This window comes from Oryctolagus cuniculus, chromosome 4, assembly GCF_964237555.1.
Source record: "Oryctolagus cuniculus chromosome 4, mOryCun1.1, whole genome shotgun sequence".
In the NCBI taxonomy this organism is placed as follows: Eukaryota; Metazoa; Chordata; class Mammalia; order Lagomorpha; family Leporidae; genus Oryctolagus; species Oryctolagus cuniculus.
The window spans coordinates 139,899,410-139,915,831 of record NC_091435.1 but is presented as its reverse complement, the minus strand read 5'-3'; the positions used below and the strand labels follow the sequence as shown (position 1 = coordinate 139,915,831).

The window sequence follows — 16,422 nt, the reverse complement described above, 5'->3', positions numbered from 1 at the left end:
CGGCACAGGGGGGCAGGTGGCGCACACCGGGGAATGCTCTGGACCACCACGCAGCCGGTGGGGGAGGTGGGATGGTGTGCAGGGAGCTGAGCCAGGCTGCAGGGGACGCAGCTGCCCGAAAGTGGGGGCCCCCTTCGGCCACCTGGGGCTGCGGGGCAGGGCCTGTCTGGGGGTTATTCCTAGGGAGACGAGGCTGGGGAAGGGGTCTCGGTCCTAAATAGGGGTGGGCACCACAGCATCTGCCCCCCGACAGCCTGCTAATAATGAGACCGGCATTATTTTAAATCTTTTACTCTTTTGTATAGTACATATCATTCAAATCACAGAACAGTCTGATACATTTTTTTCTCAAGCACAGTGTACACTCATTTCAGATGCTTTTTCTTTCCTCCTTTCAGTCTTCCAGGCTGGACAGAGATATGCTTTGTAAGACAGAACCATGCGTCCTCTGACTAAACCCACAGCTTCCCGGGCTCCACGATCCAGTGTCTGCAGGGGTCCCTGGAAGGCCCAGGCTGGAGACCCCACAGTCCATTCCACTGCAGGTGGTTCCGGAAATAGCCCAGGAGGGCGTGCGTGCTCAGGTCTGGTACCTTATCCATTGGGAGTGATGTCGGAACACCCAGGAATAATTAAGTATACAGAAATAGCTCTTCTATAAAATTTTCATATATAAAAATAATGGAATTTATCTACAAAGTTTGAGATACTACAAAATAATATAACATGTTGGCTAGGAACTTCAGTCTAACAGAGTCTATGCTAGGCAAGTCAAACGTGGTGGATGCATTTTCCTCTTAAATTGCTGAAAGCACACGGCACCACCATGCAGAAAAAGCAGAACTGTATTTTCTGGAAGGAAAACTTAAATGCACACAGTCAGGGTAAAGGCCTTCAAACGAGAGGTGAGCAAACTGGAGATCTGGGCTCAGAGCCGTGTCTTTTCTGTCCAGAAGCCAAGGGAGGTCCAGGAGGTCCCTGGAGGAGGGGACAGTGGAGACGTGGTCCCCAGTGCCTGAGGCCTCCTGGTCAGCCATGGGACAGCTGGTGGCTGTTTCTCAGGACACTGAGAGGCTGAAGCGGACACAGGGTGATGGGGCCAGAGCAGCTTTGTCCCAGCAGTTGGCTGGCAGAGACCCAGGCTGCGTGGGAGAAATGACCAGGCCACATCTGATGATGCCCAGCACGGACAGCAGGTGTCTACGGTGGAGCATGACAAAGTGGCACACGACTGGGGGCGTTTCCTTTCAGGGTTCACACTTGTCCCCGACCCAAGCCAGGCTGGCCTGGGAAGGGTCAGCTGGCCACTCCACCCCATGGGCCCCCCACCCACTGGCCAATGGAAGCACTCCCTGCTGTGAAGGGGCACGCTTCTCCCCAGCGGGGTCCCAGCCCAGGGACTTCAGTCAGGAGGCCACGGCTGGCACTGTAGCTGTGTTCCTCAGCGGTTGGCACCGGGTGACTCCGAGGACAGATGCAGGGACTGGAGGGACAGCATGGCTTCTACAGGGTGACCTGGCCCTCCCAGGGGAGGCAGCCCTGGGCCTGCTTCACACTTCAATGAGGCCAGGGGAGAAGGGGCAAGTCTGCCCCTTTATGTTTCAGCTATGCTGGCTTCCAAGGCAGCTGCAGGCAGGGAGGGCCAAGTCCAGGCTCCTGGGACAGCAGGGGTCAGGGTGGCACTGAATGCAATAGGCCTTTTCCGCCAAGGCTCCGGGAGGACACTTTGCCTGGGGTAATGCACATGGCACGTGAACATGCCCGTCTCCTGTTCCGGGACCACAGTGAACAGACGTTTGCCGGGAAGGGACCCAGGGGCACGGCCACAGGGCGGAGGTTTTGTGGACCCCACTTTTTCTTCCTTAGCACATATGTGGGGAAGATGGATCCCAGAAGTGGTGGTAGATATTTTGGTTAAGCAAAGGGGCTGTTTCCTGAGGAATGTTGTAATTCATGTGGGCATTCAGCTTGCATTGTTTTTTTTTTCAAAGGCAAACTCTTGGGCAACACCCTCCTCCCCACCCCAGGCCTCTCCTGGGTGTGGGATGGCATCTGACTGAGTGCAAGGCTGAGGAACAAGGCGGCGACTGCACCAGGGCCGGGATGCACACTTCTGAGCGTGTGCAGGCTCCTGGCTCACACAGCGGGCTTCAAAAAATTCCCATTCACGGTCATCAGTCCCTGGGGTGCAGGACAATGGGAAAGCCACTTGGGAAACTGTGTTCTTAGCTTCACTAAAGCCAGCTCGAATGCAGATTATCTTCGACCAGTGCAAAACCAGGTCCCTGTGTACCCAACTTAGAAATCAGGTAGAAAAACTCTACCACTAATCACTTTTGCTGTGTAAACAAAAGGAAGCTAGTAATGAGAAGAAACTCACGGGCTTACTAGAATCTTCTCCTGACTTATGGGTACTGCTAGTAACTAGGCTTGGTATCTTTTTTAGTCTTCCAAGTTCCTTAACACACTCCAAAATGTGCGCCCGCACCTGCAATAGCAGGGCTCTATGGGCGTGTGTTATGGAACAGAGCGGGCTCTTCAAGACAGTACACGCATCTGTTTGCACCGAGACAGAACCCATGTCACTCTGTCAGAGGCCCTTTGTCGACGAGAACAGCCTCACCCCACCGCCACATCACGCCCCCGTTTCCCGCAGCACGAGGCACTCAGCACGCTGCCTGGGAGCACCTGTGTCCCCAGCAGAAGGCATGGCCCTCACAGCTCTACCACCCCCCACTCGGGGGCTCCCCAGTACTCACTGAGCCATGCAGCGTTTGCACTCGCTACCCCACCCACACTCACCAGAAGGCAGCTCGGGGCTGAGGTCGCTGTCATGGGGACAGTCCATTCTGTCAGGGACGCAGGGAGACAGGTATGTAAAGGGGCCTTGAGAGGAAACATTTGTAAGGCCACACAGGCTCCTCTCTCCGGGTGTGGTTGGGGCGGAAATGGCAGAGGCAGGTCTCCTCTGCTACCTCCCTCCCCCACGGGCCCACCCAGTCTGACCACGCCCCATGACCCAAACAGCCACAGAGTCTGGGTTCGGCGACGGGCAGAGTCCAAGGTGTCTGCGGGGCTGACTTGCCCAATGTGCACAGTGACGACGTCCCCTGGTCAAACAGCAGAGCTCTGAAGGTGTCCCGCTGCCTGTTTGGGGCATGCGGAACACGCAGTCACCGTCCAGGGTGCTCAGGGCAGTGGTATGGCTGCCTGTGCCAGCCCCTCCCCTCCTGCCCTGTCCCAGGCCCTCGGTGACCTTAAGGCACAAGGTGTACATTCCCTGACACCGCTCTGGCCACAGGGGACGCTGCAGGGAGGCCGGCAGGCACTGGGGGTAGGGGGCAGCACTGCCCTGGCACTAAGGGTCAAACACACAGGCCCGGGCACCTCCTGCGTGTGTGCTGAGAGGGGCGAGAGGCCGAGTGGCGCGACCCGCCCCTGGGGTGGGTGGGGGCTTTGTGGGTCCGCACGGAGCCTGAGGGCTATTCCTACCTGGGAAGCTGGAGCTCGTGACCACAAGGTCCTCACTCAGACCGCGAGGAGCACGCCTAGGGAGACACGGCGCCACCGCGGGGCCTGGCCTGAGCCTCCTTGCCTTGTTTTTTCCAGGGAGGTTTCACACCAGCACGAGGCGGGGTGGCCTTGGTGGTGGTACCCTGCCAGGGGCCCTCAGCAGCGACCCCCACGTATCCCTGAGGGCGGAGGCCACTTCCACCCACACCACGCCTCCACGGCTGGGGCCCCACCACGTGGCAGAGCCTCCCGCCGCCTACCCTTTGGAAGCGCGCACTGGATGGAGCGCACAGCACTCTAGGGCAGAGCCAGAGGGCAGAGAGGGGAGAAGGCAGACGGGGAGCGGCCTCGGCCCTCCAGCAAGGACTCGGCCAGGGGCCGGAGCAGCGCTACCGTCTACGCACGCATCTCACATTCTGACATGGTTGGGCATCTGCGGCTCCACGTTTCACAGACAGAACAGGAAGCTGTGGCTGTTGGTCTCCCCAGGGCACTGCGGGGACCCCCAAGCGCGGGGATGAGAAAGGCTGTGGTTAGGGAAGGCAGGGCTGGAATTTAGTCCCATTTTCCTGCGGCTCAGACTCCAGGGCAGCATTGCAGGCCCTGCTGGCACGGCCTGGGCTCAGAACCCAGGCCGAGACTGGAGGCGCCAACGACGGCCGCTACCTTCCAGGCCCCTGCCACGCTGAGTCTGCGCTGAGGCTCATTAATTTCTGAACTTACACACGCCGGTTGTCAGTTGGGGTGGCCTGGTTAAAAGGTGACAGGCGGTCACCTGCAGGCCACTTGGGGCACAGAGGTGGGGCTCTAGGAAGGCACTGCAGCACAGAGCCCGCACCTGCACATGGGAGACAGGAAAGAAGCAATCTGGGCCCAGCACAGCGCCCAAGTACAACCTCAGGGCAAATCCCTGACTCCAGCAAAACTCAGGGTGAGCCTCCCGGCTCTCAGGGCTCCTCTTCAAGGTGGTAACGTGAAGCCAAGCCACCCCCACTCCCCTCTGCTCAGAGGGACAGGGCTCCGTGCCGCAGCAGCACCGGAGCACCGACTGCCCGCAGGCATCTTTGGCGAAGACACAGCGTTAAGAAACCACACGGCGAAGTGGCCAATCACCCACGGTGCTCACCGTCCTCCACGCAAACACCCCGCATCCGGCTGCTTCAAAATGCGATTTTCCCGGGGCTAAATCTAGTAAGGTCCTTGTGAAGAGTGGAAATGGGAAAGAAAGGTGACAAGTACACGAACACGCTGCTGTTCATATTCTTGCAATAGACTTTAGGACAACAGTCGGGACATTTGGTTCGTTCTCACAGAGCGCACGCTGGTGGAACCCACAGAACTGCCGCAGGGACTGGAGGCAAGCGGCCCACTCGGGGGATCTGCTCCTTCCTTCTGCTCCGAATGGAGAAGCTGTACGAAAGGCACAGCTCTGGTGAAAACTGCAGGTGCAGCTTCCTGCCCTGGAAAGCTCTGGATCTAGAAAGCTGGCGAAAGGCAGTGCTGGCAGTGTTTAATGCACGTGGAAATGCTGTTCTATTGTGGCTCCCAGAAGTAGCCCTACTCAATTCTATGCACCAATGCATTGGCTAATAATGGTCATTTATTTCACTATAAATTATGCTAAATGTCACTTAAGTACTTAAGAATCAGCGCGCGCTCCTTTCTAGAAGCTGGCTAAGGCAGCGGATGCGTCAAGCACCTCGGCTACTCTCCCTAGTTCAGCAGCGCGGCCTGTGCTCCCGAGGCCACAGGGACTGCCGTCTGCACCCTCCCGGCACCGCACTGTCTCCTTCTGCTGCGGGCCGCCAGGCGGGAAGGCGAGAGAAACAGGGGCAGCAAGGGCTCCCCAGCAAGCTCAACTCTGACAAGGAGTCCCCGGGCATGGGGGAGGGGGCACACAGCAGCCCCTCCTCACAGAAGGCAGGCGCCCCCTTCGCCTGCCACTTCTGTGGGGTCTGCCCGGTCTGCCCCTCTGCCGGCTCGCCGGACAGGCTGGAGCTGCCCTGGCACCCACTGCCCTGGGCGCTGGGCAGAGGAGCAGGTGGCCACGCCGCGTCAGCAGTCGTTTCAAGCATCCCGGCCTCCGTGGGGTTCGCTTATCGTGTTTCTCTAGCTGTCACTGCACACACAGTGCAAACAATGGCAAAGACTGAAGCAATCATTCCAGAAACAAGAGCTCACACTAAAAACACACATGAGCATCGCAGATTAAAAACGCGGGTTTTCTCCTGTCTTTATTCGGGGGAGGAGGAATCCTCCTCGTCGTCTTCCTCATCTTCGTCGTTGAAGGAGCAGGGGGTCTCCCCTCGGGATTCGGAGCAGTGAGAGGCGGCGCTGCTGGACTGCTGGCTGTGGGGGGCGAGCAGCTGCCCGGTCGCCAAGGCCACTTCAGCATCCAAGCACAAGCCCTGGCTCACGCTAGCAAACAATCAGAAACACACAGGTTTACGAACGCGGCGTGAACAGTGGTGCGCAACGCGGGCATCGCAACAGGAAGGGGGCGGCACCGGCGACACAGCCCTGGCTGGACCCTGGCACCTGGCACGAGACACTCACCTCGACTGCGGCAAGGCGGCCCCGGGGGTCAGGTCCAAGCTGGAGACGGCCTGGGTGGAGTTCAGCAGAAGTCCCTGATGTAACCAAGCGGGACCTGTGGAGATGTCTAAAGGAAGAACAGAACAGAACAGAACATGCGGGTGCTGGCGGCGCTGGGGCAGCCCAGAGGCCAGGGACAGGCTGTGCCTAACGACACCGACAATCCTGCCCCGGGGAAGAACCCAGGTGTCCTCATCTCCAAGGAAGGGAAAAAAAATGTCTAGAACCGAAGAGCAGGAGAAACCATACAGGAAGGCAGACCACCTTCGGGAGACAGAAGTCAAATGGAAACCACCACTGCCAGATCTGGCCACCTGCTGTCCTCACCGGCAAAGGCCTTGACTGTGGTGCTCACGGCCCGACCAGCAATGGAGAAAGTGAACATCAACTTGGAAATCCTCAGGTAGGGAGGACCCCTGCTGCGGGCCACGCAGGAACGAGAACTCAGTGCTGAGTCAGCACAGATCTGTCCTTCCTCCCGGCAAGTGTGCTCCGCGTGCTCTTTGCTCTACAGCTCAAGCTGGCTCTGATTTTAAAAGGTCATGTTTTCAGCACTGTCACGCCTCTGATGAGGGTGACACAGACGTTATTGTTTGTGTCTACATTAAGTATATCTTTGCAATCCTATTGCCCCCTATACACATATCATGTTTTTCCTACTGCAATACTGACCTATTCTTACTGTCATTTTTCTTAATAGTTATCTAGAATATCAGCTCAAAGAAGGCAGGAACAAGAAAACAGAAGATCTAAATGTTACTGAGTTAGAGTTTCCTGGAACAGTGTCTTTAAGGTAAGCTTGAGCATATCCTAAGAAAATGTAATTCGCCAAAATAATGTTTTATTTATTTTATTCAATCAAGTATTTTGTAATTACTGTGCCAAAAGAAAAGAAAGGAACAAGAAACCAGAGATTGGGAACTCTGACGGAGTGAGAGGCCATTCCCATGTAGGTAAAGTGTAGACTGAGTGACTTCATTAATTTTAGGATGATCTTTTGAAACTTTTTCTTCCCAGGCTAACTACAGCAGCTGTGGGGGGCAAAAAAGAAAAAAAGAACTTCAATTCTGAGAGGAATCGCAGATGTGAAACACATTAAAAAAGAACAAGTCTATACAAGAAGATGAAATGAAAGCCGGATCCTGTGCTGAATATTAATCCATATACGGAACGCTGGAAACTTCCTGTCAGAACACAGCTATCTACTTGTTTATGAACACAACACATTCCACTTTCTCCTTACAATGGATGTGGAAATCCCACGCTTCTTTCACATGATCACAGGAGCTACACAATGGCTCTCACATTCTTACCCAAGAGCCTTCAACACTGAAGCCACACGCTTCTTCCTCTGAACGACCCAAATCTGTGTCCCAGTCTGCAGATGAGGTCATGGTGAGATCAAACCACAGAGCCTGCCTGGCCGCACCGAGCCTTTTCACTGGGAATCAGCTAAAATAAACTCCTCGTGATTTATTGAGTCAGCCCTTTATTCGGCCCCTGCTGGGCTGCCAGTGCATCGGGCAGGCCCTGCGCCAGGCAGCGTGCAGGGAAGGGCGCGCGGTGGAGACTCGGTGGGGCTGGCTAAAGGGCAAGGAGGCACGGGGTCACATTTGTAGGAGGTGGACGGTGCCAATTTAAGGATGAAATCCAACAGAAACCAGAGCTCAACCAACAGACTCTTCTGTGTAAGCAAAGGGCCAAAGCCATAAAACAAAACAAAATGAAAGCTACCTTTCTGCTTATATTTAATACAACTTAGAACTAATATTAAGATGGTCTTAAAAAATGAGGTGAAACTCTAAGTGGCAGGACTTACATATGAAGGAAACAGGAAAAAACAAAGGCAAAAAAATGTATATGTTCAAATTATATCTGCAGGGTACATGGCAGTGTCAGGAATCAGAACAATTCTGAAGACTTCTGAATTAGTGAAAAGTATCTCAATGACAGAACATGCAAAACATGGTGTTTCTATTTTCAACCATACTTGTAGACTCTCTACTAAGTAACTCAAAAAGAAGGCAAAGATCTGAAGAGACAGGTCTTCAAGGACGGTATTCAAGTGGACATTAGCACATGACAAGATGCTCCACACCCTCCGTCACCAGGGAAAGCACATCCACAGTGAGACAGCACTTCACAGCCACCAGGACGCATCACTGAAGACAGCCCAAGCAACCAGTGCGAAGTACACTAAGAAACTAGAACCCTCACACATTGCTGGCAATACTGTGACATGCAAAGCAGTAGGGCATTTCCTAGGTATTTGCCCAACAGAACTGAACACATGTTCACGTGAGAACTTGTATAAGCAACATCAGTGGAAGTAACTCCAAACTGGAACAACCCAAATGTCTGCCCACTGACAACTGAATGCATACACAAAGCGTGGGATTGCCACCCAACGGAACGCTACTCGGTAATAAAAAATAAGGAGCCGATACACACTGCAGCCAGGACAAGCCTTGAAATCGTCATGCTCAGTGAATGAAGACATACGCAAAGCTCACAGCCTGTAAATTCCATTCATACGAAACCCACAGAAACAAATCTACAGTGGCAGAAAGCACACTGGTGGGTGCCAAGGGAGTGACTGCTTATGGGTGTGGAGTTTCTTTTCGGAGGGGTATAATTCGAGAATTAGATAGTGGCGGTGGCTGTCCAACCCTGTGAACACAGGAAAACATCACTGGATTGTACATTTTAAAACGGCATATTTGATGGTATGTGAATTAAGTCTCTATTTAAAAAATGGCGATGATGCCATTTCAGACTTACCTGAGAAAACAGAATACTTTGTGTGTGAGAGTGTAATTTGATAGAAAGAATACTGAGATTCTGACACTGCCTAGGAAAGCTGAAGACACATACAACTCCAACCCAACAATTTCAATTCATACATTTGCACATGGGCAGGCACCAGGGCACATTACAGGAATATTCAAAGCAGCCTTTTTAGGATTTTAACACCAAGTACTTAGGAACAAATTAAAGGTTTATTATCAATAAAATGAATAAGCTGTGCTTTTAGTCAAATACTGCAGTGGTCTTGGGAAGTAGAACTGTGTGAATGAACAGCCACATGAAATCACTTGGATGGATTCAAAGAACATAATGTTGAAGAAAAAATCCAATCACCAAAGAATGTATCTCTGATTCCATTCATATAAAGGTAAGAAGTGGGCAAACCTCAATAACAAATTGCTTTCAGTTACCATATTTGCTTGTTTCTCTAAAAGAAAAGCACGAGGCTCTAGTCACCATGTCCTGGCCTTGTTTTTCTGGCGCTGAAACTTTCTATTTTGACTTTTATGTAGAGAAAGACAATACAGAAAACAAAGGAGCCCAGAGAGCAGGACGGAGGGGCACCTACTTCCTCTTGCAGACTGCCCAGGTGGCCCTGGAAGGGTCCAGAGGGCACTCAGAAAGGATGTTCACAAACTCCATCAAGCACTTACTGAGCGCTCTCCCCTGCCCAGGCTCTAGGCCGACTGCTGGGAAGAACAGATAAAGATATCACTGGGGAGCCAAACTCAGTAATGAGTCAGCCAGTTTAGATCTCCGTAACGCATGCTGTACTACACAGGTGGAAGTTCCCAATGTCAGGAAAACAACCTATTTATTCTAATTTGGGGTGGGTGGGTGGGAGGAGTCCTAAATGTATTCAGTAAGGGGTTAAAAGTCTCAATTTGGGGACATAAGAACAGATTTTCCAAAATTCTGCCGTTTCCTATGGGAGAAGCTTGAACAGGTTGGGGTTTGACAGGGAGTAGGTGTGTGAGCCTGTTACCATACCTGTGACGTAGCCTTCCAAAGCCTTTGGCACCAGAGATTTTGCAAGTTTCAGATCCTCCAGAGAGCATTTGCCAGACTCCAGGCCAAAGGACATGCCCATCCGCTTCAGCACTTCTATGTCGTCATGGATCTCAAAGGTGTTGTCAAAATTGAAAAGATACTCAAACCTGCATCAGGAAACAAAGTCGGTATGCGGTCGCTGCTAGTACTGGAGAGCTCTGAATAGTTTTGTACAAGCTACTTTAAACAAGAGAACGAGGGCCTAAGTTCAGCTACAGGGCCAGAACTGTCAGCATTTGGAGCAATGAGTCATTGTGCAGTGCTCGGGGAATGACATCTCACAGAAAGCGCTTTTCCAATTAAAACAACTTTCCCGAGACATAAACTTTAGCCCTAATGCTGTTGCATGCAGGAATCAAAAGTTTTATTCTGAATGCAATACATTTCAAAATGGTCTACAGCTTTGCCACACAAGAAGTCTTTCTAGTTTAACGAATGATATTTGGACTGTGAATTGGCTTATCCGCTTCAAGAAAAAATATAACATTTTGAATGCTTACTTCATGTTCGTGACTCAGTGTTACCTACAGCATTTTATTTTTATTTTTTTTATTTTTGACAGGCAGAGTGGACAGTGAGAGAGAGAGACAGAGAGAAAGGTCTTCCTTTGCCGTTGGTTCACCCTCCAATGGCTGCCGCGGCCGGCGCACCGCGTTGATCCGATGGCAGGAGCCAGGTACTTATCCTGGCCTCCCATGGGGTGCAGGGCCCAAGTACTTGGGCCATCCTCCATTGCACTCCCTGGCCACAGCAGAGAGCTGGCCTGGAAAAGGGGCAACCGGGACAGACTCCAGCGCCCCAACCGGGACTAGAACCCGGTGTGCCGGCGCCACAAGGCAGAGGATTAGCCTAGTGAGCTGCGGCGCCGGATACAGCATTTTATCCATTCATTCATTCATTTATTCTTTCATTTGAAGCAGAGAAAGCCAGAACCAGAAACTCAAAGTTAGCACATGAATGGCAGAGACCCCACTACATCTCCCAGAGACTGCACTAGCAGGAAGCCGGAGTCAGGAGTCAGAGTCAGGATTCAAACCCAAGCAATCTGATGTGAGACACAGGCAGCGTGGCTGGCATCTCAACTGCTGGGCCAAATACCCACCCATACAGGATACTTCAGCTGGGCAATATATGGAAGACTTACCAAACTGAAGCACCCATGAATCCTAACTTGGTAGGCTAAGGAGTGCAAAATCTTAAGAAAAAGTGTCATAGACATTGCCATTGCAAACTCCTCAATCCCGCTGCTCACCTGCCCAGCACAACCCTTCCACACAGAGGGGCCTGCAGAGGGCACGGCCACTGAGTCCACCACTGGGCCTCCGGCACCTTCACCCAAGGCCCGACCACAGGGACAGAGTTCAGGGGAAGCTCCAGACTGGGGATTCTCACCTTGTCCTCAAATCATACTAAAATCATGGGAGGGTGAAACACTTTATGTTATATCAGTATAAAAATGACAACTTGAAGGCCGGTGCCACGGCTCAATAGGCTCATCCTCCGCCTTGCGGCGCTGGCACACCGGGTTCTAGTCCCGGTTGCCCCTCTTCCAGTCCAGCTCTCTGCTGTGACCCGGGAAGGCAGTGGAGGATGGCCCAAGTGCTTGGGCCCTGCATCCCATGGGAGACCAGGGGAAGCACCTGGCTCCTGCCTTCAGATCAGCGCGGTGCGCCGGCTGCAGTGCGCCAGCCGTGGCGGCCATTGGAGGGTGAACCAACGGCAAAGGAAGACCTTTCTCTCTGTCTCTCTCTCTCACTATCCACTCTGCCTGTCCAAAAAAAAAAAAAAAAAAAAAAAAAAAAAAAGACAACTTGAATCAGAAAGTCCTGAAATACGTGGATTTGAATAAAGTACACTAGCAAGTTTTTTTGAACAAAAAATATCCACAGTAGATGCCTACTTCAGGGATGGTTTCAGGCATCTGTCACAAGCAGATGGTTTTTCTTTCTTTTTTAAGAGATTTACTTATTTATTTGAAAGACAGAGTTACAGAGGAGAGTGACAGTGAGAGATCCCCAAATGGCTGCAACACCAACTGAGCCAGGAGCTTCCTCAGGGTCTCCCAAGTGGGGGCAGGGGCCCAAGCACTCGGGACATCCTCCGTTACTGCATGGGAAGGGGAGCAGCCGGGTCTCAATGGCGTCCATACGGGATGCCGGCGCCATAGGCAGGGGCTTAACCAGCTGAGCTACAGTGCTGGCCCCCAGCAGAAGGTTTTATAAACTCAATCCTCCCTGTGGGAAAAGTCTCCTGGCCAATAAGAGGAAAGACTGCCTCCCCAAACTGAGAGCCAGGGTTTGGGACCCAGTTTGAGGAACAGGTTTACTGCTCAGGAATGCCTTCCGTACGCTCAAGGAAGGCTGGGAAAGGGCTGGGCCAGTGGCCCGGAGAGACAGAACCCTTGTCAGGCCCCAGCCTCGGGGCATGCTGCCATAATCTTGTGTGTCAAGGGTCCCAGGTTTTCCTGATACCTTTTTTAGACTTAAACAACTGAAGATATGAATTATTAATTCCCCTACAAAACAAGACTAATTTGAAAGAGACTAACTAAAAATGCCAAGTTTGGGGATTTTTTCCTCAAAAAAGATGTCAACCATTTTCTAGAATTCTCAGTTGAATGAGAATTGTTAACAGTCCTTTTAGAACTTCTTTGCAAAGAAACTGCAAGGATATGAATAATAATTCAGACTTATGGACCTCCGGGCTGAACCTGCCCCTGTGTCTTTCACATACATTTTAAAAGAAATAAATAAATTTTAAAATGCTTGGTGATTGAGGCTATGTGTCCATACACAGTAAAAAATAGTTTCAGTTTCCTGTAAGGCTGTACATGGTCCTTTTATTTCCTTGTGACCTGCAAAACTGGTTTATAATCAACTTTTAAAAGAATTAAAAAAAAGAAAGAAAGAAAAGACAAGACAGTAGACACCACGCAGGCGTCCAGGCAGCCCGGACCGCTGTCACAGCAGCTGACGTCTGTGAAGTGTCTGCCCCCAGTGAGACTCCTCAAGCATCGTCCAACTGCAGCCTCACAACAAGGCTAAGGCGACGGAAGCTCTGCTATCACTCCCGTCAGTTCTTGAGAAGTGGAGCTTCGGAGCAGGCAGCGTGGGAGGCGCAAGCCACACAAGGGCCAGGCCCACCCCACGCCGTACACACTCTTCACCCTCTCAAGATACTGGGAACAGCCAAGACGTTCCACGAGGGACAAAGTAATGCTGCATTTGAAAAGTGCTACTTCGAACTTGCTATGATGTAGATTAATGTTATATCAATCGTAGTTAAAAATGTGAAATAAATAAAGTAAAAGGCAGAGAATGTGCCTAGCATGTTCATGTCCATCCGTTCGTACCCAGGAACACACAACAGCGACATGGCAAACACAGGAGCACAATGAACTATGCCAGGACGCAATCAGGACCCCACCTCGGCACAGCCCCTCAGCGATGCTCTCACCCACTGCACACAGGAAATGCATCGCAGCTGGGGCCCAGGCCGGGCCTCGCCTGTCACTCAGGCAGCACAGTGCCTGGACAGGACAGGGGACCGAGGAGGGCGCGTGACAGCGTGGCCGTGGAGAAGGCTCCTAGGCTTGAGGAGGCGATTTGTGCACCCCAGGCAGGGCAGCCTCGGGGGGCTGCGGCTGACAGAGTGCACGTGAGGACAGCACGCCCGCAGGGGGCCAGGCCTGCGTGCCCCCACATCCCCACTCACTTGTCACTGGAGATGCTGCAGTCTATCACTGTCTTCTTGCTTGTGTTGATGATTATAAACGGCAGCTGAATGGTGGAGTTCTGCGCTGGAGGGCCCTGGTTCTGCTGTTCGCTCCGCCGATTCCTTTGCACCAAGTTTTTAAAAGCGATTTGCTGTAATGATCAAAAGAAAAAATACTGTAATGTAATATGGACAAGTGAGTTAGAGTTTTAAATGAATTAACACAGGGCATGCAAAATAGCACTCGAAAATTTAAAGAAGCAGCCCACCTGTATGAAGGAATTAATTAAAAATTAAGCATTTCTACATACGGATTGGAATGATCCCACTCAACAACAAATACATTCCGAGGCACCTACATGCTGCCTGAGGTCCTGATGTCAGTAACAGGGCCCGTGGTTTCCAACACCCACAGGATCAGGATCTCACCAACGTGGCAGAGAGCCACGTGGCAGCTGCAGCTCTTCTCAGGGGCACACCAAGGGAGTTCATCTTCTCCACTGACCTAACACAGGCTGACGGGGTTTTAGATCATCTAGACCTGGGAAAGGCAAATGTTTCAAAGCCAAAGAACCTTTTATTTCCAAATTAAAAAAAATTTTTTTTCACTGGACCCTCACTGTATAAAACAGAAGGACGTGGGTTTGCTCTGGCTTGCTCCAGGGGCTGGGGCTGGTGCCATGCCAGTGCCACCTCCACTAACTGCCACAGTGGTGCTAGGACACCGCCACCGAGCTTCTCAGCACCCACAGGGCACGAGGGCGCGGCCTGGAATCCAGTCCAAGCCTCCTCCTGCCTGATGTCTGCCAGATGAAGACAGATGAATGCCGGAATCGTTCTCTGGTCTGTTTTAAATGTAATGGCAGAGCTTCACCGGCAGGGAAGACACACAGAGCTCTTCCGCGTGCTGGCTCACTCCCTACATCGCCACAATGGCTGAGGCTGGGCCAGGCCAAAGCCAGGAGCCTGGAACTCCATCCAGGTCTCTCACGCAGGTAGTAGGGATCCAAGCACTTGAGCCGTCTTCTGCTGTTTTCCCAGACATTAGGTAGGGAGCTGGATTGGAAGTGGAGCAGCCAGGATTGGAACTGGAGGTGCTCACGTGTAATGCCGGCATCACAGGTGGCAGGCTGCACAATACTAGCCCTAAGGTCTGAATCTTTATTCTGAATTTTGCTCCAATTTTTAGTTACTCAAAAGCCAAAGAAAGCAACCCCCTCCTTTTAAAAAGTTATCTGAAAGGCAAAAAGACAGACAGACCCAGCAAGGTCTTCCATCTGCTGATTCATTTTCCAACTCCCTGTAACTGCCGAGGTTGGGCCAGGCCAAAGCTAGGAGCCCCAAACTCAATCCAAGTCTTCCAGGTGGGCAGCAGGGACCCAAGTTCTTGAAATATTATCATCTGCTAGGGTGTACCTCAGCAGGAAGATGGAACAGGAAAGAAGTGGAGATGGCTCAAACCCAGACATCCTGAAATGGGACTTGGGCACCTCAAACAGTGTGTCAACCACTATGCCAAAGGCCTGCCCCTGCACACACCCTTTAAAAAGGCAAAAGCATCGTAAAACGTCACAGTAAGACCTCGCCCAGCCCAGGTACTGCATCTGCTCATGAGACAGGTAATGGTTTCACAAGCTCACAGAGTCAAGGCTGTTCACCCCTTTCACTAGCTTGTAACGCAGCCTCTCTCTGTCACCATGAATTCAAGTTATTTTCTGCTGCTTAGTAACCTTATGCTCAGGACTGTTTATTGTAGATCCTGGGCCTTAACTAAAGTTTGGTTAAAACGACTATTATCTCAAAATGGCGAGGTACTGTCTCTGTAGAAAGTGAACCCTGTCTCTATTAATAAACCAGAATGTACAATTTATTCTAATACTAAGAAGTGTTTCCAAAAACCACTAACAACAAAAAAAAATCAATATCAGTATCATTATAAACTATTACTTAAGCTCTCTTAACTTTGTTATTTTCTGTTTCTTAAGAACTAAGGCTAGTTTATATTCATGTCTTAATTCACTCAGTATTAAGGGGAAATGTGCTGAAATGGCAAACTCAAGAAAAAGAGCTTCTCCCTGGCCTCTCTTCCCATCTACTGGAATGCTCATCTTTGAAAGTGCTCCTAGACTTTGCCTGGCTTTGTGGCCCTGGGTCATGGGAGGGCCTCAGCGTACGCAACGTATACATGGTGATGAAGAAGAGTTCTTACATCATTACAACACCCTGCTTCATGCTGGGTGCACTTCATAGCTTGAGAGATTTGGTTTTTTGTTTTGTTTTCAGGTGAAGAGAGCAATAAAAATGCAACATTGTATTGGTACTAAGAAGAAGCATCAGGGATGAGTGTGTGGCACAATGGTTACGTCGCCACTTGGGATTGAGTTCCATATTCCCAATCCATCTTCTTGCTAAGGACATCATGAGAGGCAACAGGTGAAAGCTTGAGTTCTTGGGTCTCTGCCACCCACACGACAAGGCCAGCTTGAGTTTTAGGCTTCAGGTTTTGGCCTGGTCCATCTCCAAGTTGTTGGGAGCATTTGGGAAGTGAACTAGCTAATAGAAGTCCTTTCTCTGTCTCTGTCTCTCTCTTTAAAAACAAACAAACAACAACAAAAAAAAACCAATTAATTAAAAAATAATAAAAATTTAAAAAGACAGGTGATGTGACACCACTGAGTTGTGACATCAGCTTATTTTAAAATCATAATAATCAGGGATCAGTGGTGTGGCACGGTGGGTTAA

The 16,422-nt window shown here is 51.1% G+C and overlaps 1 protein-coding gene across 50 annotated transcripts in view; it reads right to left on the bottom strand.

The window, feature by feature from the left end:
• Window positions 1–5,721: 5,721 nt before the first annotated feature.
• The window catches only part of TFDP2 (transcription factor Dp-2), a 192,620-nt gene continuing 181,919 nt past the window's right edge, over window positions 5,722–16,422 (bottom strand). For all 50 annotated transcript variants that reach the window (XM_070072710.1, XM_070072691.1, XM_070072693.1 and 47 more), the window contains 4 exons: window positions 13,681–13,832; window positions 9,907–10,073; window positions 6,070–6,175; window positions 5,722–5,931 (listed from right to left, as the gene is read on the bottom strand). In XM_070072710.1, the coding sequence (XP_069928811.1) occupies window positions 5,748–5,931; window positions 6,070–6,175; window positions 9,907–10,073; window positions 13,681–13,832 (609 nt within the window). In that variant the 3' untranslated portion in view covers window positions 5,722–5,747. The remainder of the gene's footprint in view (window positions 5,932–6,069; window positions 6,176–9,906; window positions 10,074–13,680; window positions 13,833–16,422) is intronic.